This window comes from Ascidiella aspersa, chromosome 1 (genome assembly GCF_963924565.1).
Source record: "Ascidiella aspersa chromosome 1, kaAscAspe10.2, whole genome shotgun sequence".
In the NCBI taxonomy this organism is placed as follows: Eukaryota; Metazoa; Chordata; class Ascidiacea; order Phlebobranchia; family Ascidiidae; genus Ascidiella; species Ascidiella aspersa.
In genome coordinates, this window is record NC_139447.1 from 8,029,639 (window position 1) to 8,055,802 (window position 26,164).

The 26,164-nt window shown below is 40.7% G+C and overlaps 1 protein-coding gene across 1 annotated transcript in view; it reads right to left on the minus strand.

Annotated features, from left to right (window-relative positions):
• Positions 1 to 5,087: 5,087 nt before the first annotated feature.
• LOC146167031 (S phase cyclin A-associated protein in the endoplasmic reticulum-like) overlaps positions 5,088 to 26,164 on the minus strand; it is a 61,382-nt gene continuing 40,305 nt past the window's right edge. Inside the window, exons 32-34 of the mRNA XM_083385263.1 lie at positions 23,290 to 23,481; positions 11,729 to 11,807; positions 5,088 to 6,159 (exon numbers count right to left, since the gene is read on the minus strand). Coding sequence (XP_083241389.1) covers positions 6,065 to 6,159; positions 11,729 to 11,807; positions 23,290 to 23,481 — 366 coding nt within the window. The 3' untranslated portion in view covers positions 5,088 to 6,064. The remainder of the gene's footprint in view (positions 6,160 to 11,728; positions 11,808 to 23,289; positions 23,482 to 26,164) is intronic.

Sequence of the window (26,164 nt, forward strand, 5' to 3'; positions counted from 1 at the left end):
TCACGTGATGCACCAGGTCACCAAGTAAAGAACAAAAATGCAAAATCCTATTATTGGGCAATCCCTAATTACGTGGTCCACAGTTTGTTTTTTGCCACCGCATTCACAGTCCCCTGACGGGACCAGACCATTTGTGTACGTCATTGAAAAAAGTGTTGCGACTTTTTTGGTAAAAGTTTGAATTATCTTCGTAAAAGTATGGTTCGTTTTTCCTGGCCGTGGTTTGCGTCCAATATTAGGGAAAGTCACAAAAACTATACGCGTACAAAACAGTGTCCTAGTGTATTTTACATCTCAACGACAAACTGATGTATATCAATGCAATGCACTCATGTATAGATATGTGCTTATGCAAAGGCCACTTTTATTCAAAGTGAATACCTATTGATTTGTAAATTAGCATTGAAGCTATATATTGCTCAAATGAAACTGTAGATTGCAAAATTATTTAATACTTGTATCCACAACGACTAAGGAGTTTTACATTTCATGGGCCTTCTTTTTTCGCGTCGAAATTATTTGTCGGAAGTGCAGCAGCGAAGAAGGAAAAGGTCAACGCGGCGAAAAATTTCAAAAATTTATTTCCGCCATTTTGTTTCGGCAATTGCGACATTATCGAGTCGATCGTTAGCCCTCCCCCAACCCCCCAAACCCCCGGCGGCTATCAAGATCTCATTAATATTTAATCGCGCATAAACATTTTGATTAGAAAAGTGCCGCCGTCGGTAGGACGCCCGGAAGAACAAAAACACAGTCGTTAAAATCGAAAAAGTTGGCCCGGTCTTACGCGGTCCACTGCACTTAAATGAGATAGGTCGCGCTGTCGCGTCGGCGACGAAAAAGCCTGGGAATTAGGGCCTATATTTTCAATTATATTGAATGCTCATCTGCGCGATGAGATACAAGTTCGAACGACAATCAAACTGTCGTTTGTTCATGCACAATGACATCGGCGCGAAAATAGAACGCATTACGCGCTGTCAGTCGTTTGTAAGAAGATGGAACCCATTGCAATTAGGAAGCGTTTTCTTGGGTCTGTGTTCAGGCCAAGGGTTAGCTGATCTTTCTGTAATTAGCTATACTATACATGTGTCATATACACTATATAGACGCTTATGTGTATAATTATGGTTAAAATGTAATGAGCTATACCTGTTTTTCAAAGACCCGATGAAAGTTTGAACGTAATTGTATAATGGAGGGACCCACGTGGGGTTTGGGTCAATTACTTATTTAGTCGTTGTTTAATCCGCCTTGTGTGGATGATGTAAAGTTTAGAAACCTTGGATCTTAACTAAATGTAAAATCGATTTCTCACTTTATTGATTTGCAAACTTCAGCGAAAAAAGTTTTTTTCACTATAGCTTTTGTGTTAGGCATTATTGCGGACACAGCCCCAGATTTCAGCAAATCGATCTTAAACATGTTACAGGCTACATAATTTCTTAATACACAATTTTCACCTTATATAATTTAACTATGAATTGCTACACTGGTAACCGGTATTTAGTATTTTAATGTAATTAATGTGTATTGTAAGCGACCATAATGATATTATATCACTTACAGTCATCAGCTACAGATTGCAACAACCGCAATGCACTAATTATTTATTGCAAGACTGATGTAATCTAACTCTTGCTTGTTTAATAAACAAAACCACAACGCTGTCAACCTAATAGTTATAACAATGCAACTTAAAACCACCTTGCACCCATGTATGACACAACTTATATTGCGAATATATAAGGAAAATCTATGGCAGCCATGAAACCCCACTGTATGTTGGTAGGCATTAGTCTTTTCAGTCAGACTACATTAGCCTACGTATAACCTTACTCGTGTTATCATAATTATGGAATGGTACAACCATTTCACTCATACGAAGCTCTTTGAACTTTCTCTCACGCACTAAATACGGTCAAAAACAACAACAGTCGATTTAAAAAGATTTGCAAACGTTAAGCACAAAAACCCTGATGGTGTTAAAAATAAAATTGGCCATAAATATTTAAGTACGTTATTGGAAGATTATTTGGGTAACTAAAATACGAATCAGTTTGAAACATGAGGAAATTTCAGTGTTGTTAATTGTAGAACACGATGAGTAAAACCTTAACCTTGTTGCAATATAGGGAGTTACCCTACTTGTCTTTTGTATCATGGAGACACGGAAGGCGTTTATGTATATATTTTTTCACGATATTTTAGGTCTTAAATATTTTTTGTGTTTACGCCACGAAGTGGCAAAAATGATTAATGTTATGTTCGGTATCAAACCCATTGGCCCTAAAACACTTAAAGCATTTCTAAAATTGTGCCGATAATTGTGCGGTCTTGTAAACAAACCGTCAAAAAGTAAACATAATGCATTTTTAATCAAATTTGTCTCAAATATGAAGATATAATTGTTATTCAAGTTTTATCTATTTCAGTTGATTCTCTTTATTCTTTTAAGAACGGGAGAGCAAATTTGATGCATGATAATAAGCATGCTCCATATCGGGTACAAGTGTTTATGTTTTGTAGCACTACAGAGGTACCCAAAGGTCCAATTTAATCTCCAGAAAAGAGGAATCAATTTAATTAAAATACGACCTAACCCCGCATCGGAAACAATATTTGCTCCAAAATAAAACAAAACATCACACCAAATCCTTTTAAAAGATAAAGAGGTATTGGTTATAAATCCCGCAATGTTAATTTGTTGTTTCTATACAAACATGTAGGCCTACAGTGTAAACTGTAAATAAACGCCTGAAATGTAAAACTGCTGGAGAAAAGTTTCTGCTTTGGCTATTTAATATAATAAAACGGAATAAAAAAAACATCGACAGTGAAATTATTATTATTTTTTAGAAATAACACAGTAATTCCGCTAAACCAACTCACCCTATTAAAAGTGCCTGCCACAGGGTGGATCAGGTTATTAACTTTCCATTGAAACTATATTGATCAGTTTAAAGAGGAGAGCTCCTCCCAAAAGCCAAAAAATATAACACGAATGAGGTGAGATCCCGATAACTTGGTGATTACTCATAATTAAGTGCACAACACGTTATTAAATGTTTAATGAAAACCTTAATCTTGAGTTAGGCCCTATGGAAAGTTAAAAAAACGTACAATACAGGTTGAGCGCGGATCGAGAAACCATCTCACCTCCGTACAGCGGCGTCGTATAGAAGTGACGACAGGATGCTCAAGGGTTGAAAAAGGTTTGCCGCTCAATAAAAACCAGACAAAGGTCGAATCGAATTCCGATATTCCTCTCGCCTTAGAGTCAAGGCTCTGTCGCTCTTTCTGCGCTTGTCGGCACCTTTCTCATTGAAATCAACATCCCCTTGCGAATTCTGCATTTAGCTAGGGTGGTGTAATCTAGCTGAGAAGTAGCACAGTATGGAGAGCCGTACACTAGGCTCGGCTGTAATTAGCCTACTGATGATGCCGGTGCATTAGCAGACGAGAACCCCGCCGCTACACACATAGTAGATGCAAAAGCGGCAGCGGCGTCGTAACAGGTTATTGGAAATTGAATTGCGGAGATCGCTTTTAGCGATGTAGCGTCGTTCCTGCCTCTCTTAAGTCATGTATCGTAACGGGGATCGACCGTATATTGCTGCAGCTCCGGCGACGCAGCAAGCCGATGGAGCATTAGCCCAGTTAACGCAATAATTCTATGACGACGCTCCGGGAATAAAGTATTGGTGGGGTATACGTTGCTATCACGAAACAGAGGATGTATTAAACCAGCCAAAGACGCAACATCTCTGTACCTCCAGCTACCTATAATGAGGGATGATGCTATTTTTCGCTTAACAAGGATTTTAATCAGAACAAAACACTATACAAGGATAGTTGGAAGTTGGAATATAGTTGGGTAATATAGATCGTGCTACCCTAATTTGAAACAAAGGTGTCTTATCTTATTAAAAAAAAAATAGCGAAATTTACTAATTTTGTCGGCATATCAAGTCACCCTGGGCTCTTTTGAGCATTTTTGAATACCCCTGGCCCCTTTCCCCAAGCTGTAGCCCTCCTATACGTCCTAAACAGAGCGACCCAAAACTTAGCGGCGGGTTTGCGACGATAATGTCGCTTGTCGTGTGGTCGGAACAGAAACTTGCCTAAGTGCGTTCCCAGGGGCCGGCCGGACGCCGATAAATGCCCCTCCCCTCCCCCTACTCTCCAGGCCATTTGCGGGCCCGGGCGTAATTGACGTGGCGCAAGTCGATGCTTAGCCGATTAATATCTGACGCTCAATTCTCGCCGTTTAGTTTTCGAAAGCACTTTCAATGAGAGCTGGAAGTTTTGAAGGTAATTTGAAAAAAAAAACTTTTTTCTTTGCTGTCATTGTAAAATTCTCGGCAGTCCTACTGTTCGGTAAGCCTATCGAAGACTCCTGGTGTCATATGATTTTAACTATTTTAGTTTATATTCAGCCGAACAATCCAGTTTAGCATTTACATCGTTTCGATCAGCAACTTTAAAAAGTTGGCGCGATTATTTTATTTTAATTATTTTCATTCTTACTGTTTGTTGAGTGTTGCCTACATTTGATTCGTGCTTAAAACAGCGGTTTGACGTGACAAGAAAATACTATATCTTCATATTTCTAACCCGGATACCGCAATTATAGCCTACTCTTTATCCATTTCCCAATCCGTTGTTTTCAAGGAGTAGAAAGTTTTTCATACACTTTTTCGAAAGGTGTGAAGGTCTAAAACATCATTCATCCCAACATCGTCCCAGTTAAACTTAAAATCTTAGGTAGGCGGGTTATTCTGTGCACAGAAGTCCACCAATCACGTACCAAACAATTGGTACTCTTCGTATTTCTTTCAAATGTCTGGGTAGCTGCATTGAACTACGCACCTGACTTAAATAAATGTGACTGAGTTCGAATCCAACACAATAAGGATAGTCTTTTCGACGCATTTTTCTGCCGGTATAACAAAATAAAAAAAGATTTTTCCAATATCAATCCATTTGGAAAAAACAAGTGTAGATTCCTCATAGAGATATTTCTGCTGCCTTAATCAGTTCTCTTGAGACAAGGACAGCATCATTCCAACACAGTGTGGTTTATATTTGGATGGAGAAACGCATACAATTGTATATAGAATGTTCATGTGAAAACTGTCAACTATACACGACAAGAGCAAAATCAAAACGCAATATCGACCACTTAAAGGTGCTGAGAAAAATTGCGAAAACTTAAACTTCAGCTTTACAGCACATTTCACAGCAATGCAATAAATAATAACACTCAGAATTTTCGACTAGTCGGCACATTTCTTTTTCGTGTCTTTGTCAATTTAGCTAATCGAAGACGCGTTTTGCTTGCCAATCATTGAGATATGAAATGTCACGTTATAAATCAGACAAAACACAAGTTCAGAAGCACCATTAGAATATTACGGAATGTCACCGAGCAAATTTCGATACAGCGTAAGTTCAGGGACGCTTGCCTAAACATCAAGCAAAGCAAAAAAGTGCTACATTTCCAATATCCTTATGTATTACAACACGCGAGCAAAACAGTAGTTCAGTGTTCAAGTCGTAACCTCACGCAACGCGTGCGTACAAATATAAAGATCGCAAACTAAAAATAGGTTATAGGAAACTGTACGACGGGGCTTAACAAATGCACAGGGAAAAGCACACACAGGTTGCCACTAGAAAACTTATAAAAATAAAAATCTGAACTCAAACGAAAAGAACAAAAGCGTGGTAAAATAATGCTATAGTGAAAAGAAAACCTTAAGGGGTTATGGTAACTAATGTTGCTGCTGCAATACGTACTTAAATATACAACAAAATAACTAAAGAATTTGCACGAGAAAAAGGAAATTATCTATTTGCTTATCGTCTAATTAACTTTAAGAGCTGTACCAAAAATTGAAGAAACGGTTAACGAAATTAGTATTTGTATGATGACTTCTCTGGACATGTAGAGTTGCATCTAACACGCAAATCCTCACGCGCGAAACTATTTCTACATTTATGGCTGAAACTGAGACCGGGAAACTGCGCATGACGTCACCACGACTGCGTCATCAATGCGTCATAACTTCTCTCCGGCGTCAGTAAAGAAGGCGAGTGCCTTGGTCAGGTATTCCTTGGTGAAGAGCGGGTGACCGTGAAGTGAACACTTGTCCGCTACGATGAGAGCGAAAGAACAAAAAATGAATCGTTAGATTAAGAGTTTGGAAACCTGCAGATTTTCGTGCTTTGCTCCGGCGTGGCCGTGATATTGTGAGTTCGAATCTCACTGTAGTTTTTTTTTACAAACCTTGTTTTCCTTTCACCGAACACTTTAAAAACCTTGGGTTACAACGTAGACTTTTTTGTTTTCAAGGATATATTCCGGATGTGGAAGAGATCGTGAGTTCGAATCTCAACAAAGTTTCTTTTACAAACCTTGTTTTCCTTTCGCCGAACACTTTGATAACCTTGGTCCATATAGTAAACCTTTTTTGTTTTCAAGGATATAGTCCGGATATGGCAGAGGTCGTGAGTTCGAATCTCACCGCTGGCTGTTTTTGCTATCCTTGCCTTAAAACAATATATCTTGAATTGGCCGATAGGTTGCGGTCCATCAAGAGTTCCTAGGATTTTGGCTTTTTTCGCACAAGCAAATTCAATTTTCAGGCAATAAAAACAGTAACCAATCGATTTTATTGTCATCTACAGTAATTTGTGTGCGTGCACAATCATGACTGCCCTGAGACTTAAATAAATGTGACTGAGTTTCAAATCTCTAAGCTGACTGCCGAAAAGTTATCCTATAGTCGTTTTAATAACACTGATTCAAAAAACAAAAACAAGACTAATTACAAGTGTATATTAGTACAGGAAATAATAGTTTATCTAGTTGTAAGATTTAAGTAATCGTGTATAAAGGTCAAACGTTAATGCCTTAAAATGAGGTACACATCACATGAAATGCAGGACATTTTCGTTGGACGAATTCGTTCAAAGCAAACCGAAACGACCTATATGCTAAATACTACTGATAGTTAACCCAATCAGAAAAAACACGACCGTTTGATGCACACCAAGCCTAAAAGTGATTTAAGATTTATTTTTAGATAACAAGATCGCGATAAAAAAAACTTTAACATATCATGCCCTTATGAAAAATAAAGCAGGCAACTCATCGTTATGCAACCTTATTACCACAGAACAGATGTTATAGCTTTGCTTGTAAGACAGAAATCCTTGATGGGTCGTCTGATTTCGGAAAGCCATAGTAAATGCATCGGCGTACTGTTGGTGTGCGTTCATTTTAGATAGCCATGATAAAGGTTGAAGAAAATCATGTTTGATTATTATCAAAGGAAAAGAAAAATATATTAGGATAATGTCAGCTCTATATAGACACTTTACCTCAAAACAACAGCCGAATCTAGATTTTAAGCAATCTTAGTGGATTTGAAGGAAGATTGGGCGAATGTTTTAGTTATAGCGAAAAGTGCAAAAAAGACGATTAAAGGATGCAAGTTGCGTTGCGCTCTTTAGCAGGGCGGCCAGAACAAACGGGAAAATTGCCAGATCCGTTGGCAAGATAAGGTGGTCGAGATCGGTCGCGCGGACAGCTGCGAGGGATTATATGTCACTTTGGCCGCCGAGCAAAAGTCGGAAACAGCAAAATGCCATGAGCGCGCATAGGGACCTTATCTGCCTGTATAGCAGCGGCGTGTTGGTGGAACTGCATAGCTGTAAACAAGATTCAAAAGCGCAGGCCGCGGACGAAAATAGCCATCAAGAGGCGCGCAGCAATCTGGCCTCGCATCGCTCAGTTGACGGTCGTAGCTTGGCGCAGAACTGGTTCGATCGCTAGTCGACAGGCAACAGCAGATACACGCGGTTACAGCTTTGCCGCGATGCTGATAAATCGCGATGCTTATCTGGCTCCCCTGCCAGCGTTTCAGAGTTCAAAAGAATGAAGCCGAAATTGGGCGATGACTGTCTCTACCCACCAGAGCGTTTGTACGGCTGTTTGTCGCGGCAATAACTGGGGAGCCTTGTTGTTGATGTGCTGCGCCGTAGATTTGGGGTCCCCAGTGCAGTTTGATTACGCGCGATACCACATCGGCTGCGGTCTGCTCGTAGCTGTGAAAAACTCCAATCTTGAGACTGAATTAGCTGGCTCAAAGTTCACATAGGAGAGCAGCGACTATTCTGTTAACGTGTGTTAATATACGTCGTCTTTTGTCAGCAACATTAGTTTTGTTCGCGCGGGATAATTGCAAGATTTCGCACCCGCGAATAGATTGCGCAATATTTAATCGATTACTATCTTTTGAACGTTGGTAATGTCAGCATTTTATGACTTTTATTAACGGCCGACATCACCATTTTTTAATCTAGAAGGCATTTTAAAGATGTAGTAGCTGTAAAAAACAAATCACGACCGAAAATATTTTTCCAAATTAGAAACAAAACCAAGGATATGTTTACTTAAGCAAAGGAGGATCTTGCACCAAGTGAGAGGTTCGATAAATATTAGCGTGGTTCGATCAGCAATTTGCGTATATACTTACACTGTAAGGAAAAGTATAGAGATTAGTTTTTTCCTGAATTTGATTGGCGGTAAATTTGGGCTAATATAATCGTTAGCAATCATCGACGATCAATCACCAATAATAGGAAAATAGGAATTGCAAAAGCCTCTAAAAGATGCTTATCGACACAACGAAATCACCGACAGTCGCTATCCAATACAGGATGACATATTGGAAGACCACTCTTGCCGACACGCAAGCCAAAACCGCATTTAGAAGCAACGCCGTGGATTCGCGAAGTCAGTGTCTCATCGGTATAAGGCTCCGGGCAGCACCGAAGCGATAGCGCAGCAAAAAGGTCAAGCTGTACTCTGCCTGAACCCTGAGTTCGGCTCATCACAGGAAAGATACAGCGGCCATTGAACCTAAACAATCGGGCCTTGACTGTCAGGTTCCGCGCCCCGCAAAAAGCCGCAAATAGGCCAGAAATTCGGGCTGTTTCCGTAGAGGCCGGATCTAGTTTTAAGACGACTTTCCGTGGCGCCTCGGCTTGTCTGGAGTGTCGGTATGAAACGGGAACAAATATACCACAAATGGAAAGGGAAACGGATCGTTTTAATAGCAATGGTGGTTTTTAGCGTCAATACGTTAACAGATATACGCATTTCGGAAACGGAAATAGTGGAAGAGGAAACTGAATTGACTAAACCAATATGAAGAATTTAAAGGGTACACACTGATGACGTTTGAAGGGACAGCGAGTATCAACAAATACGTTTACCATTTTTTCTTCTAGATTTACCACAGATCTTTAGAGATATGGGAAACATAAAAATAGAGAAAATATTTGCTCCATAAACGTTTATAAAAATACCATAAAAATAGAGATAAATATCCACAAGAAATTTCATCCGAATTTCAAAGAAAATTCTGAAAACTTGTTTCGGCATTTCATTTTTCGAGAGAACCTTTACCCATCCAGCCCAAACAACAAACTATATAGCGTCGTATTTGTTTAAATACAAGAATGATGCGTAAAAAGCGATATGCGACACCTGCGCCGAGAGAGACCATAGTTGCAGCTCCGAGATTGAAAAAACAACATAGAAAAGAAAGGTGATGAGGGGATACCTGGCCGACGCCGGGCCTTAAACGGGGAGAAAGCGCCCCCTCTGGCAGTTGATTGTTGTCTCGCGGCCGGGGCGATGCGGCAGCGATATGTCGACAACGGAATGCGGACCGCGTAAACATGAGTCAGTTGCGGCAAGGCGGTTATGAGCGGTGTTGTTTGTGATCAAGGACGGTCGAACTTTATTGTTTTGTTTTTGGAGCAACTCACACAAGTATGGTGCGTTCTTGCTCTATCGTAGGGGTTCATAGACTTCAGTTTAAGGACCCCTGTTATAGCGTAAAACGAGAATCTACTTTAATTTCGGATGGCGCTTTCTGTGTGATCATAAGTTCCGTGCTTTGCTTCTGCCAGGAATCGAACCCGGTTCTGGGGTTTGGTAGACTTTTTGTACTGTCTATCAACTTTAACGCCAATGATAGTTTATGCTGATGTTTAGGCTTAGGCTTTATTAAGGTGATTAAAGCCGATGAAAATTTAAGCTGTTTTTAACCCATCAAGGTAAAATTGCCTCTCGTCTCGACAACTGGCTTGAGAACAGAAAATTTTAAGATCGTAGAATAGACGCAAAAAGTTGTCTTTACACGTGTAGGTTGATTTGTGGGACGGGTGTCAATAACCCGGCGCTCTTGTGAAGAAGGTAAGTGATTGGAACTAAATATTGAAGCATCTCAGCAAAAGCGCATAGAATTACTAAAACATAAAACTTGCATCGAACACAAATGAAAACAACTGGCCAACACACAATACTTGTATGCTCAATATAGAATTTCAACGTTTGTATTGCTCATTTTAGTAAATGTCAAAGTTAGAGCCCTTTTTAAATAATTGTGCACGGAATTAATTATACATAGTGTTTTAAAGCCCAAATTACCTGACATTACACAATAGTGTTAGTGTTCTTTTTTAATGTTTTTTGTTGACTTTACGTAACTAAGATTATAAGTTGACAACATTAAAATAACTTGGTTTGAACATTAGTACGATCTAAATTCTAGGATATGATAGTTGATTCCTCCTCAAAGGACATATAAGCATTTTCTCGGAATCAAGCCAGCAGGGGATTTTAGTTGTAGCAATGACGCTTGCAACACATCACGTGTGTAAACATTAAAGAAAGATGTGAGCCGGACCACAGTACTACAGTTATAACGCGACCCAAAGTTGGTTATTTTTTGTGGCCACCTCAACAGCGCTTTACATTGTTGAAGTACCAGTAAACAAGGCTACTTCAAAAAGTCTTCACGTAATTTTAAAGTAATGACTGTTCGTCCTTAGCCGTTCGTTCGAGTGTTCTCAACAGCTATATCGGCGCCAACCAAATCACGCTACAGTCCTTGCACCTTTTTTAGTTTTTGGCTGGTCGCTTGGAATAAAAATAAAGAATGAGAAACACAAAAATTGGACGATTTAAAAAAAGACTGCTGATTTTAAAGTGACCTTAGGTAGGAAATAACCAGGTAGATTGTTAAGAAAATAACTCTGTATATTTTGAAAAAATCAAGGAAAACCGGGTGAAAAATTAAAGAAAAAAACGTGTGAAAATACACGATTTGAACAAATAACCGACTAGTTAAAAACAACAAAAAATGTTGTAAAAACTTTGTTCTGTAAACTATTTTAATGTGACCACTCACAGTTTTCCAATATTTTCTGACCGCGTATCACCTATAGTGGCTTAAAATTCACTGCGCCCCACTTTGGTATGAACAAAATGCGAAAACTAAATGAGGTTTATTGAGGCCAATTACTCACGAAAGCCGCAACAATATTGCACTTTTGGTAATTTGCATAAGACCCAAGATGCTCTAATACCACCAGAAAGGCCTTCGCGTATCGCTATAGTGGTACGTGCACCACAGTTTGAGACGTGTTCGGTTAATGAAACCCTGTGTGGTTGAAATGCGTTAATTGTGCTGGCTTCGTAGCAATAACGCACGTGCGCCTGTCACTATAGTGTGTATACAAAGTCTGGCTTGGCCACACCTGCATTCTACACCTAATGGGGTCGGATTTGTTTTGCGGGCAAATAAATCTAATACAGAAAAAGTTAATAAGCGCGAGCGAGTAAATGCAAATGAGCTCCACCGACCTTGGATAACGCCGTTTATCTTTTCAGTGTTCTGCTTGGATTTAGGGTCTTCTTTGTCCCCGCTTCCAGCTAAAGCGACCTGAAACAACAGAAACGAAACAAATCGTTAATAAAAATTGTAATTGAGAGAATGAACTTGGCCGCACAGACGTGGAATATCTTGTAGAGTGTTGGGTCTTTGTACTGGTGGGTTTTAAAATAAATCATGCGTGCAAACAGGAAGAGTAACGAGGCTAAAGTCAGATAGTAGTTGTAGCCCTTTATTACTACACATTCTTCATAGATTTATTAATAGTACAGTTTTGGGTAATTATTCTAGCCTCAATGGTCTTCAAATCTATCAGAAAAAAAATGTTAAAAAATGTTGGTGAAAATATAGGAAGTTATTTAATTAGCCTTTGATACGATTTCAATTTGCGGCTTTTGTGCTCACTTGCAAACATTTCGCGCTATAATAAAGCGAGGTCAGAACAAAGTCGAAATATTAACATCCCAGAAACAACACAAAATAACGCAAACTTCGTCCGAGGATCAAACAAGTTTGAGCACATCAAAGCGAACGGTGAATTTCCGCCAAACAAACTACACACATATATAATGTCAAAAGGTAAAACAAACACAGACGACATTCGCCGCATTCCCAACGCGTGACGTCATCGCCACTCAAAACCTGAAAAAAAAAACAGAAAAAGCCAAAACCTCAGATAAGCGGCAGTCATAACAACACTATACAAGCGAAAGTAAAAGTCCGTCCGTCGACGCGCCGACACAAAGCCAAACATTGTGACGTCACAATGATCCCGCATGACGTATCGGAGGAGGAGGGGGACAAGAAGGGACTTGCGCCCCGAGACGGCGTCGGCCCTCATCCCCTTGTACCACTTGAGGCGTGGGTTGAGGGCGATCGCTCATACAGAGGTCGTGTGATCAGGTGCCCGCTGTAGACGCCATTAATCCAAGCAGAGTGCCGTTGCTTTCGGTTTATGCGGGTGACGCCGTTTAGGTCAGATGACGCGCTGCGTGGCTCCATTTTAGAAGCACATGTAACTTTGTTTTACCTCATGGGCTGTTATTTTTTTTCTTGGATGCACTGGCTCCTTTTTTGCGCTCAAAGCATTCTTTTGGGGATAAACAGACTGCTTTTTAAACGTTTTTTTTTACATTTTTTGACGCGCAGGCTCCTTTTTTAAAAAGACATTTCCTTTCTGGACACATATATTGGTGTCATTGTTTGAATAAATAGGCTCCAGTTTTTGTCCATTTATTTGGTGAATTTGTTCATGAAAAAATAGGACAATTCGAAAAGCAGGGTAGAAAAAAGTGGAGCCGACTTTATCTGAAGTGGTCATGTAAAGTGGCTTAACTTTTTCGTGTGAAGTGGCTACAGTGAAAATAGAGCGAGGCTCCCACCAGCCAACGACAGACTGCCCGGATAACTGAATAGAAAGAGGTTTTTAGGACGTTTTTAATCTAATTTTATTTTTTAATTAATAGTGGTTTCGGGCCTTTTCTAGATGACACAACCGCCCAACATTTCATCATTTGCGAGCTGCTTTCTATTCGATGTAATTTTCACACCTGTTTTCAGGAAATTTTCTTTCGTTATTTTATATGATTTTAAATGCCAACGGCCACTTACACGACTTAAAAAAGTGCCCCGTTTAAACCACAATTTTAGCAAAACAAAATACAAAATCAGAAAAAGCGATCACAATCAACCTTACAAATTCAAATCAAACGGTTCCTTAAAGACGCCGCGAAAAAAAATCCACGAGATATGTTTTCGCGACGTCGGCAAACAAAAACATCCGCGGTCTCAAGCCTGGGCCTGGGAATGTCGGTGCCGACCTCAATCTAAACTCGGGCGCCTTTAGCCGTGTTTTGTCGCCTCAAGTCGAGGCTTACCGGTTGCGCAGTTTCACCCGGGTCACAACTGATTTCAGGGGCGATTGGCTCCACCCCTCGTTGAAGTTATTATTAGGTGCGGAAGGGGGTATTGGGAAGGGAATAAAATCGAGGCGTTTTTTGTTTGGGTTTGATAAAAACGGACGGCATTTCTGGAATGTTCGATGGAAAGGATGGATGGACCGGTGCGGTTTTATTAGAACTTGTGTTGGGATTTGGGGGGATTAAGTCTATATGCTCTGAACTTCAATCGGTCTAGCATTGACATGGGTGTGTTTGGTATTCCAATGGAGCCTTTTGATGTTGGGTGATTTCCGGACGACTTGGATCGCATAAGTGATCATTTGACCGAGTTATTAACGGGAGGTTTAATACGTCAGCAACGGGGTCGTTATCAACGGGGATAATTTTCACGTCAATTGTTGGTTTTCAAAATAAAACGTAGCAAAACATGTGTCATTGTGCATTGTAACGGCAGATTGGCGTTTTAATATCAGCAGCAAAAAGAAATTGTGGAAACTCCGTTTTCTAGTGCAATAAAAGCGACATTTGCTTTGCAAGGTGAAATAGCAAATTATCGACTACGTTTTTCAATCGGTTCTCCCGCGTTAAAACTAACATGAAACGGCGACCAGCTTAAGGGCAACTTTTCATCCTCACCGCTTCCCTAGCAGTTGCCTGCTACCAGCGTAGCTGGATTTTGCACCAAATAATCACACGCTTCGAGTTCGCAGTAGGCGAGGGTCGGTAACAAAACTGTTCAAAGGAAAAAAAACAGCCTGACCGCCGAAACGCATACCATCAAAAAACACGACCCAAATACCAGGAAAGGGTCATCGCGTCGCGTCACAACGCAGAGGGCGTGGAAACAATCGCTAAAGAACGAGCAAGCAAGCTAGCGAGCGATCCGTCAAACGCACAACACGCGTGGCCCCGGCTCGGCTGTGGACACAGGGATTAGCCGGGACCACCGTGCTGGGCATTGGCAGCTGGCGGGCCGTGGGACGCGCGATCCCCGTGCAAATAAAACGCAAGGCCCGACATGGGCTCTAGGGCTTAATACAGGCCGAGGCGGCTTTCCGCTGGCCGCCCATCGCTCACAGCTATCTGGGCGACAAATCACAGCACGCGTTTGCGTTTGTTTTCCCAGCGCCCTAAGGGTCCCCGGGCGGTTCCAGGGGGTTCTCTAGGCGCCGTGAGGCACGTCGACGGCTTAGGGACCAGTTATGTTATTTGCGCGCGCCCGTTACCGCAGTTTTTCGCTAGGTGTGAACAGCGGGCCTCGCACTTTCCTTGTCGGGACGGTTAATCGCCGTCTTCGGTGACGTAATAGAGCTTGATTGTCTCGAGTGATGTCACTCGCGCCCGGGGGTGTGTGTCGTGGGATTAGGCGGGGCTCAGATCTGACCACACGCAGAATTTTTTTATTAAGTTTGACTTCAGTGGTGGCCGGGGAAATGGTGTAACGCTGAAACACTTTCAAGAGGCGAGTGGTGTTTTTTTAAACGTTTAGCAAAACATTAGAAGATTGAAGAGTACAAAACTTGATAAATCGACAACCAGTTGGTTGGTGTAATGTGATAAATTTATTTTTTCCTATGCTGACTGCATTCCATATTTGTGGCCGCCAAATTCCATATTCCATATTTGTGGCCGCCAAAACGCCAAAATGTTTTTGGCTGAAACCTTACGCCAAAATAGGACGATATATTTGCAAAAACGAAATTTTTTTGGGTAAGTTGACTATAGGCCGGCAATATTGCACGCCAAATGACGTCAATGGCGTGATTTGGGGCAAGCATTCCACGCCAAAGATATCTGGCGGGAAGGCACTGGAATGCAAGCAGGCCTCCTATGAGTAGCATCGGTATATAAAAACACAGAACAATCTACAGCAAGAAGTACGCAATTAGTTAAAAAATCAAACGTATTGTTCTAGGCAAGTGCTGCACTACGCAAGCCACAACTGCTGTAATTAAATATAAATGCAAATCAGAAAAAATGACGTAACAAAAGTGCGCTATAAAGTGGAAGCAAAAAAGAGGACGAAATTAATATAAGCGAATTAAACAAAATTAAATTAAATAGCAAATAGAAATCGATATGAAGAACAAAGCCAGTCCCTAAATAGTTTTTTTCACTCTGCAGCCCGTAACGATGTCACCAAACCTTATAGTTTTGCTTTTAAGGTTTTTATTGGATGACTGCTGCGGAATTGCAAAATACTCAAATTAAAAGAAAAACAAGTTTTGCATTATTAGTTAAGAAAATGCATTTGAGAGACGGTTGGGAAAAAACAACAACGGTTTAGTCCCAATAAACACAGTAATAATCTTTTTTAGATTTAAGCTTTAGGATATCAGGTTGAGTCTCAACTGTATGTTAAAAATTATACTCGGCACCGGCGGCACGTAAATTGCATTTCGGTTTTCTCGTAATGCACAAACGACATGTTTTAGGGATGCGCCATATACAGTCATAGTTCTATACTTTCCGGGTTGCAGCGAATTATTATCTTTAGATGCGTCTAAATAGGACAGTTATAGCCCTTTCAAAGTGAATATTTTCGACAGTAAAAATGCAGTCGGCGTCAATCCGCACTTTTTATGTATTGACATTGCTTAAAAATTCGAACATATTTTGGCCACAGACAGCAACAGCAACGTTTTAATAAGACCCAATGGTATTTTATAAAGCCTGTAATAAATACACCGTCGTTGGTTCGTTTTTTTAACCAATGACAAGTCAGTTGGGGATTTTGGCAAATCTAAATATAAGCACCACGCAAACTACTGTTCGTGTATGCAATTGTTGTACAATTTGGCTTGAACGAACCTTAAAGAAAATTGTAACTGTAATAAACATCAAGATTAATAGACAAATTTGACTGTAAAAAAATATATTTGTTGGACAAGCCAATTTCCTAAGGCTTCTTTTCATGGTAACACACATTACAAACGGTCTAACTTAAAAACAATCTAAATTTAGTTTTTTGATTTCTGTTCCAAGTTCAGGAAATTGAGCTGTTTTCTTTCAGTGTATGCAATAGGTAACAATATATTACCAACTTCTATTCACATATCGTTGACTTTATCGGCGGTCTACTATTCTTTCGGTCTACTATTCAAACAGCAGCTTTCCAGATTTTTAGCCGCAACCGGTATTCACGCAAAAAAATTTAAAACATTTTTTTCACGAGCAAAGAAATCATCAACGAGCGTCGTAAGGGATTCCAGTCTTTACTAATGTACATGGACCATGTACTTAACCCATTCGGACAAAGCCCAGCATAAACTCAACCAACCAAACAGTAAACAACGTAGGTATTCAGGCAAAACAAACTAACACATATTTTCAGGACAAAACAATCATCGAAAAAAAAGGCGATTCTAGTCTTTTATAAAGTGCATGGAGCATGTATTTAACCCATTTGGAAAATCTCCAAAATAAACTCAACCCAACAAAAAAGCTCCTATTACACAAGAGCGCCCCCACGCGGCAGTATATCCGGCCCGTAGCACGCGGAAATAAACGCGTGACGGGAATTCAACTTGAAACATGACCCCTTAAGTCGGGCCAGCGTCGCTACGGGGGAGATAAAAGGGGCCGGAAAAGGCCAACGGCGTCAAGTGGGGCTCGGTTTACAAATAAGACGAGGCGCCGGAAGCGAGGGTCGGTGGGCAAACGACTTGTTTTGAAATTTTCGAACTAGGCGCGATGGAATTTGTTTCAAAGCGAGATCGACCCGTTGAAATGCAGCGAATGCAGGGAGCTGAACGACGGCTGTAGTATATGCAAGTGATTCTCGACGAGTTAGAAGAAAAATAATAGGAAGAAATGAGTAGAATGTTAAAAAAACACACAACATTATCTACTGAACACGACTGTGGTATATGCAAGTAATCCTGAACAAGTTTCGGATACAACAGTAAACTGCTACATAAAGCACGCCCGAATCCTTTTCGACTTTTCGCTTCAGTTCTATGTTATTTAAAAGTCACCTAAAGTTTAACTGCGCAAATAATACAAAAATACGGTAATACCATTGGAATTCATTATACGGTGAAAGATAGCCTGAATAATTAGGACAGCATATAGCCTAAGAATTATTCTGGTAAGGCAAGAAAGCTGGAAATTAGGGCACTTTAGTATAAAAAGTTATGGGGCGTCCACGATGATGTTACAGAATACCCCAAAGTTCAAACACCACGAATTTATTGGGTTGTCATTAATAGCAAGCCTTAAAACGGCTTTTCTAAAAAGTCTCACGAATAATTTTGAACTCAGATCTGTCCATAGTTATTTGTGTGATTGGCTTGTCTAAATAGCATTAAACAAAACGCGAAGTTCGTAGAAAGCTATTTAGAAGGGATGTTGAACGATTGAAATACGGTGTCGATAAAAGTTGGCCATGAAAGTATCCTGTTTTTTCAAATCTTAAGTAAAAGGCGAAAGATTTACAATTTTACATGCTGTAAAATAAGACCAGAGTCGATGCCTTAACTCCACATCTAGGTCACGTCGCATATCTTGTAACAACCAACCGCAAATTCACTTTTTAAGGGCGAGGAGAGGGGATGAGGCCCAAAGGGCTTCGAAATCGCCGTGTCAAGACAACAGGCGAATTGTTGTGACGACCCAGAAAAGAAGATACACGGGCGGGCGCCTGGAAACCACAGAGGGACGACTCAGTCGTTCAAGGCCAAGTACACGACACACAAGCACACAAATAAACAGGCTTTGAAGCCGGGTAGGTAACAAAAGCGGCTGACGGGCAATCAGTCACGTACACGGCGCGTGAATTGGGACCCCGCGGGGCGCGCTTGGGGCGGTTTCGGGACCCCATGCGGCCCCCGCCACCCGTGACGCGACAAAGGAGCGGGGTTAACTTCGGGGACCCCAAACAAAAGCGGGATGGGTGGCGGGCGGAGGGTGAAACCAGGGGGCTTGGGAGAATAGCAGGGGAGACGGTGGGGCCTTTAAACGGGGGGTTATTTATTGTTAGGGCGTCGCGTCCTTGTGAAACAATATTGGAAGTCGTTTTGGAACAATTAGATTTACATTATATTGCGTGGTAGGCAGGAAAATCGCTATAGTGACCACCACTACAATTGTTTGCGCGTAAAAATGATGGCGTAACATATTTTAAAGGCAGGAATGGGCAATTACTTCCGACAGTAGGCATCTAAAAATTGAAAAATGTTTTCGAGGTCCGGGTTAAAAATAGCACCTGAAATATATATATATCATAAATCTTGATTCTTTTTAAAAAATCTGTATGTAAATAACACTGATGTGACAAGCTGGTGAGAAACGAGAAAGAGAAGTTTACATATCAAGTGTACTTTATCCAATAACATATTACAAACGCAATTTAATTAAAACATTTCAGGGCAACCCTACATAAAAAAAATCCGTTTTCCACACGAGTGTTTAACTTATCCGCGTGACAGGCCTTGTACGCTACACACAATCTTCAGCAATTTGCGTTTAATACGACCTACACGTTCGTATCAGGGGATCTAGACAAGGATACACGGCCTATTGTGGAAGGTTAAAACAACACAAAATGCAATTTCGCAAGCGCAACAGATTTCTCCCGGTCGTACAGCATCGAAAATTTCACGTGCGGACAATGTCCGACCGGTAAGGCGACCACGTAATCTGCAATACCCACCCTTGCTCGGCCACGAATAACGGCAAAAGTAATTGGGAAACTTGAAACGGTAATTATTTGGTGGAATTTGACATAAGAAAAACAAACCACTAAACACGGTTGACAAAATCGTTAAGCTTTTTTGAAATGCAAGTGATTCCAGTTTATTTTTTAAAGTTGTTCTTTAGGGCACACCGGGTACCAGTTCTAACGCAGGTGCCAAAACCTTTTTTCACATTGTTGGAGACAATAGGGATTTTAAATAAAAGCAAAGCCAACAAAACATGAAGTGTGCGGGATTCGAACCCTCAACCTAACACTTTACGGTCAATAAATTGAGCGGAATTAACGAAGCCACGAAGCTTTCGCCTGGACAGGATTCGAGCCCACAACCCAAGGATAAGCATGGATCCCATAGGATTGGATTCTAGGTTTTGATTGAGTGCAATTCTAGACGCTTGGTTTAAATCGGGTAAACCAATTTCTAATCCAAATTGTGGAATCTGAAACAAGTTATATTTTTATTTATAATTTATTTAAAAAACGCAAAAAAGCCTATTAGTCCAGGGCTGGTCGCAAGCATGAAGAACCCTACCAAAAAAGGAAATCTGCAATTCCTTCAATTTCGCCCAGCACACTTTCCCACGTTCCAAGTGACATTGACGTCCTGCGATGCACGGCATTTCTTGCGGCGCTAAATAGCACAAGTCAAGGTCACCCCTACCCCGGAACGAGCCCCCAAAACTGGGGCTGGGGTCCGCGTGCGGGAGAAACAGGCGCAAGAGACCACCCACCACCCACAAGGTTGGGGCTTGCACGAAATCGTGGCAGACCCCGTTTTTCGGGGGCGGGTTGTGATTTTTCTCCCCAACGCGAATTGGGGTCCCAGGGTTTGGGGTCGGGCGGCAAAACCGCGACTGCGTTGCTCGGGGGCTTAGGGGACACCCGACACCCCAGGGGGCCACGGCGATTGTCACACACGCGATACCCCCACGTGTGGTCGCGAGGCTGGGGTTAGGGGGCAATAGAGTGGGTGAACTGCCTAAAAAATAGTCGGCCCAGTTTGTACAGAGATAACTTTTATTAATTACGTATATAAAAGGATAAGGGTATTGGCGTCACTTTTTGGGTAAGTATAGGGTTTAGGGGACTTTGGAGGGGGAGCACCAACTTAAGCGGCACAAAAATTGGCCTAGTTTGTACAGAGATATAACTTTATCAACTGCGCATATACGAGCATATGGATTATGGCGTCACTTTTTGGGGTAAGTAGGGTTAAGCGTACCTTAAGAGGGTATACACCAGCTAAAGTGGGACAAGAGTCGCTACTTTAGCGACAGCGCATACTGAACATATATGGGTAATGCCTTCGGCATAGTTTAAAACCAGTCTGGGTGAATGTGGGTGCTGAGGGATGGGGCCTGGGTCAAGGGGCGCGCTGACGGAGCGGGGGCGGAATAGCGGGCGTGTTGTTTTTGCGCGTATTAGCGGCGGGGGCTGTCGCCTAAGCGCTTCAGTGAAAGCGCGACTACAACAAGGCGACGGTTGAGCCCCTAGGCTTAAGCACGCGACGACGAAAACGATACATTTCTGTGTCCCACGCCAACTAAGGGGTGTTAGGGGGTAGAGGAGGAAGCCAGGCGCAACCCCTCGAAGTATTTCTGAAATTTGAAGGTAAAAAAAGGGTGCGAGACGATTTAATCGATCCGTACAATATACTTGCGTTTTGGAAGAGCGGGCTGTCAATGTGCTAACGGGAACCGTGTGGGTATTAAGTGACATAGGTTGGGTTTAATTATGCTTGCTTTATTACATCGTAAAATGCCAAACATCTAACCTGTGTAACAAAAAGATTATGTTGGTTTAGTAGTGTGTTGGCTGGATTTACAAGACTCTTAAAAAAATATTTCTCAAATTTACCGTAGGAAAAAACGAGGAAAATGTTTTTTTTGCAGATTATAGGTTTGTGTTTTAAACCGTATTTTGAAGACTTAAACTTAACTAGAGAAAAACACAAATTAATATACCTCAAATTTAACGACAAAAAACACAATAAATATCCCTCAAATTTAACGGGAGAATAAACACAACAAATATTCCTCAAGCCTGGGGAAGAAAAAATTGAGCTAGGTAATTGATAAGAACTGTTCATCTGTGTTTCAACATTGTAAAAATAGCACTACGCCCTATCAAAATAAACGGTTTGTAGGTTTATGCAGCAATATGCACGCATTTGGAAAAGTGAATATTCCTGAAATAGGTCGTGCACAAAAAAGCAAGGAGGGTCAATTGACAATCACAATATAAGTTGTATTTCAATCACGACATAAATTGTTTCTATTTTCTACCTATTCTGCTAAGCAGCTAGGGGTTCAAGAGTGTCGCTTTAAAAATTAACTTGCAAATTTGTTCCTGAAACTTGACGTAAAGAAAAAAAACGGGGCGGGGCGTTTCAATTGATCCGTACACTCTAGCGCTCTACATTCAGCGCCAATCAACAAAACTCGACAGAAATGCCGATAATGAAGTGCTCGCGTGTCACCTAATGCGCCCATTTCCGCATAACTTCTATATGGTAGATTAGCCAGTCGCCTTCTTAAGCATACAACGCAGTGTGCAGCCAATAAGAGAGAAAAAAACACGAAGGAGCTACGAATTGCAAATGAACCGTTCGCCTGCTAGTTTAGCATTTAGTTTAGGTGGCATTTAGTCGAAAATTTAACTATTCAAACTCTTCCACGGGCTGGAAAAACAGCTGAAGTGGTAAACAAAACAATTCGCAACAACAGTCCGCTGAAAAATCCAGCAGCACAAACGACAAAGTTGGACAACAACATAAAAACTGTAAGATGAACCATCAGTTTGCCTCGTTTCAACTGGTTAATTAGACACCTTTTTTACAGTTGTATTTAACGGCGGTATAAAAAAAAACTCAACAGCTTTTTGGGTCTTTTTGCTGCAAGTCAACCAAGGACAACAGGTCGCCTTGCAAAAAACATACTTTTAATATTCTATACTCCTTGTATTACATCTCTTTGGAATAATTGTGCTACATTGCCAGAGAACTCAACGCAGTTTTATCAAAGTTAATATAAATTGTTCTATTCATTTGAATAAAAATTATCATGTTTGATATGTTTTTACCCTTATTTTTGTGTCTAATAAAATTGTTTGTCGGTAATGAAGACATCGTGAAACACACACTTTAGATGTTACGTGCAAGTCATTTCGGAACAAGTCGAGGTTAAGACTTTAGCAAAGTACCAAAAAAAATAAAAAAAAGTCTTGCTATGTTAACTGTCAAAAAAAACTTCACGTTTAAAATACCTTGATTTAAAATGGAAATTAACTAAGCCGAATTCAAACTAAACTTTCTCATAATTTTGTATACTTGCTAAACCTGTTCCAGTGACGATCAGTATTTTCAACATATTAAACTTTTCCAGTTGTTGGTTGTTTTAATTAACGAATACCAAAGCTTTTTGTTGAGGAAACCTAAAATCCGTGACGACTTCCTATTGAGACCCTAAAATCTTGGTCAACAAGTCGCGACCAAAATTTATATTTTTTAGACTAGGTTCAGTTCAAGTTGCACAAACAAGCCAAAATCAACTTACATTAGAATTAAGTTGAACAACTTCGGAGCATTATGCTTTGAGGGTGTAGTAAGACGTAAAAAGCAAAGCCCAAACAGAAGTAGGTATCATTATACAAAAGGGCGTATCTTCATGGAATCCAAAACCATTGGCAGCACGTTTTTACGTGTCGATCACTGTTCCGACGACGCGTATATAAACAAATAAAACTCAAACTTTAAAAAACAAGTAAAACCAGGATTAAACATTGATGCCAGTATAGGCGAAATGTCTGATCCTGGTTTTACCCATCTTTTTAACTTCGAGTTTTATTTGTTTAGGTATCATTATGAACGTTTTCGAATAACTCGTTATTCTTATTTAGTGGAAAATTAATCCATACAAACTTATTCCTCGCTCCTCACCTTGATGTAGGACACGAGATGGGATGAGCTTGCCTCCTCCTCCATGATGGCAAGGTTGGAGGGGTTGCCATGGCAACAGGCGATCAGGGTCGGGTGGAGGATGCGCGTGCGCAGTGGGTTGCTGAAGTAGGAGAAGGGGAGGAGACAGAGTTGCTGGAGGACGGTCGGTTGTGCTCCGGACACGACGATGTTCTGCAGGAGGAAGAAGGGATTGGGTATTAGGACGGGATCGTGTTTTGTTTCTAATGTGGGTAATATTGTGGAGAAGTGATTATTAGACTTTGTCAGTATTGTTGAACCCTACAACAAAATATTCTGCATTCTGTTCCCCCAATGGAAACAATGTATGACCCTATAATAGGCCTAATAACTCTGTATATACCTGGTAGGCATATACTGGGTATGCGTTGCAAGATTTTTGTGGGGTTAAAGCAGAGGTCACCAAACTTTTTCATCCAAGGTGGGATAAGCGTCAGGCCTGACCATATGAGGTCGAACAACCGTAAGGTCTGACCAGGGCGGGCCGGATATAAAATGTCGTGTCGAACTTTATTAACTTGGTTAAACGAAGGAAACAAAATCTGCCAAAACCTTCATACTTTTAATCAACATACAATTCGGAAACAAAAAGATCATGAACCGTTTCTTAAGTAAAATCCCTATGGTGTTTTTTAGCATTTAATTTTAACAAGATGGTTGTTTGATTTGCTGAAGAGTAATGTGTATTGTGTTAAAATTTATGAAATTGGTAAAGACGGCAAGTACACCGTATAAAATTAAAGTACATACAGTGTCCAAAAAGAAAAGAAATAAAAATGAAAAGAAAGAAAAAAATAGGAAAAAAACTCGAAAAAAACGGAAAAACTTTTGCAAAACAAGAGGTTTTTAAAAAGCGTCTTTCTTTTCTAAAAAACTAACGCCGCACGAAAGCAGGTTGCGCGTGACTCATGAACGCCTCTCGAGCGAACGGGAAAAAAACACGCGCAAAGTCAGCATTAGAGAAGAAGCACACCTGTGCACATGACACAAGCAATCTTCAGGAAGCCGGGGTAACTTGGCTGCGGTGAAAGTCAAGTAGCAGTCGGCACTTGGAAGTAGCAGCTCAACGCTAACGGCAGGCTTCGGTTTCAAAACAACGGCGAAAGGGTCGCGTCACGCGAAAGGACCTCGGATCTTTTTGCGCGCTATGGTGATAATTAATTGCTCAAATCGATCGCGTCTTTTGTTGGGCAAGAAAGCCGTGAAGACGATAAACAGTCGACTTTTCCGCTACTTTCAATTTTGATTCGCAAAGCGTGATTCGTTTTTGATCAAAGCGCCCACATTTTTGCTGCGGTTTCGCGCTCAAGAAGAAATAAGAGATAAGACTGGTTTGCGGTGGCAGAATAAGAGGCCATATCCGTTTAGGGATGTCCGAAACTTTGGATTTTGTTCAGATTATTTTTCCCGATATTTTTGGCGTAAAGTACGGGTTTACAATGCAATATCCAATGGCACCATTAACAAGGTAAAAAAATACTTAAAAAATAAATGTACAAAACTAGTGTTTGACATGTTCTTACGATCATATTTGCTTAACCGTTAGGAAACTATGTTACTTTCGATTTATAATTTACATTTTTCTAACTTCTTGTTGAACGCTTATCAATGCTAAAATGTCTGCATTGGTTTGCTATCGGGCGAGAACAGTTGTTTTTACCACTTGGTGTCTAGAGAAAATGTATTTGTTGATTTTGTGTACCTTTTTCTCAAAGGATAACATTTAGTCATTTTTTGTAGCAAAATCAGGAAATCCTCTGATCTCTTATGAAAAACAGAAATTTGCAAAAATTGATTTCTTTTAAACAAAAAGCATTTCCATCTTCCGAAATCAACATTAGTCGCCAAATGACGTTATAACTGGTAACATAGAACTAAATAAAACACTGAGGCAGAAAAAAACAAAAATATATAATATATCTGCTAGAAATGTTGCGTTTGTATGGCAATAAACACAAAACATGGCCAAAACCAGATGAAGAAACAAAATTTTAAAATTAAGATACTAGCCCGACGAAAGAAACCACGCGGAAAACTCTCGTTAATAAAAAATCCAGTTCCTTTGGGATTTTCCACACAATTAAATGGAGATTTCGATTACAATCTATAGTCGCCCAATTACAGTTCAAATCAATTTTCGAATCTTTAGTTTATTCACACGAGTAGAGCCATGAAAAAGATTACGTTTCCATGCAATTGAAGTAAAAATGCCGATTCACCAACGGCGGAACATTTCGCCGTAATCACAAAGATTGCTATCAGGTGACATTTCCTAACGACATTACTCTTTGCACATCATTTTAAACAAAAAAACATTCCAGCAGTTTTCAGGAAATACGAGGTAACGCCCAGCAAACATCAGATCGCCTCATAAACCCGGATATCGCATTAGAAAAACAACAACATCCACGGCAGATCGCCGTGGGGCGGGGGGCTTTGGGCCCGACAGCTTGACAGATGTGGGTAAAATAGGGGGGCGGGGGTACGCCGTGCGTAACCCAATCCGCGTAAAGCGCAAAAAATCACGCGTGCGTCCGTTGCGAGGGATTTGCTTCGGCGAGATTAGCGCACAAATAAGCCGCGCTTCGTATTAGCGGCGACCGACCGCAAACGGCTTAAAGAAATTCGCGCGTCGACGTTTTACGTTGATTGATTTGCTAACCGGATACGCGCATGTATCACTACGGGGCGACACAAATTGCCTTGTTAATCAAAGTTTTTGTTTTTTATCGAAAATCTGTCGTTGAATTTAAGGCCAGCGTAAAAAGAAATCCGAACCCGCTCGGTCACTTTTTCTGCCACAACTTGGGACAAATTTTCCCGCCGTGTCGCAATA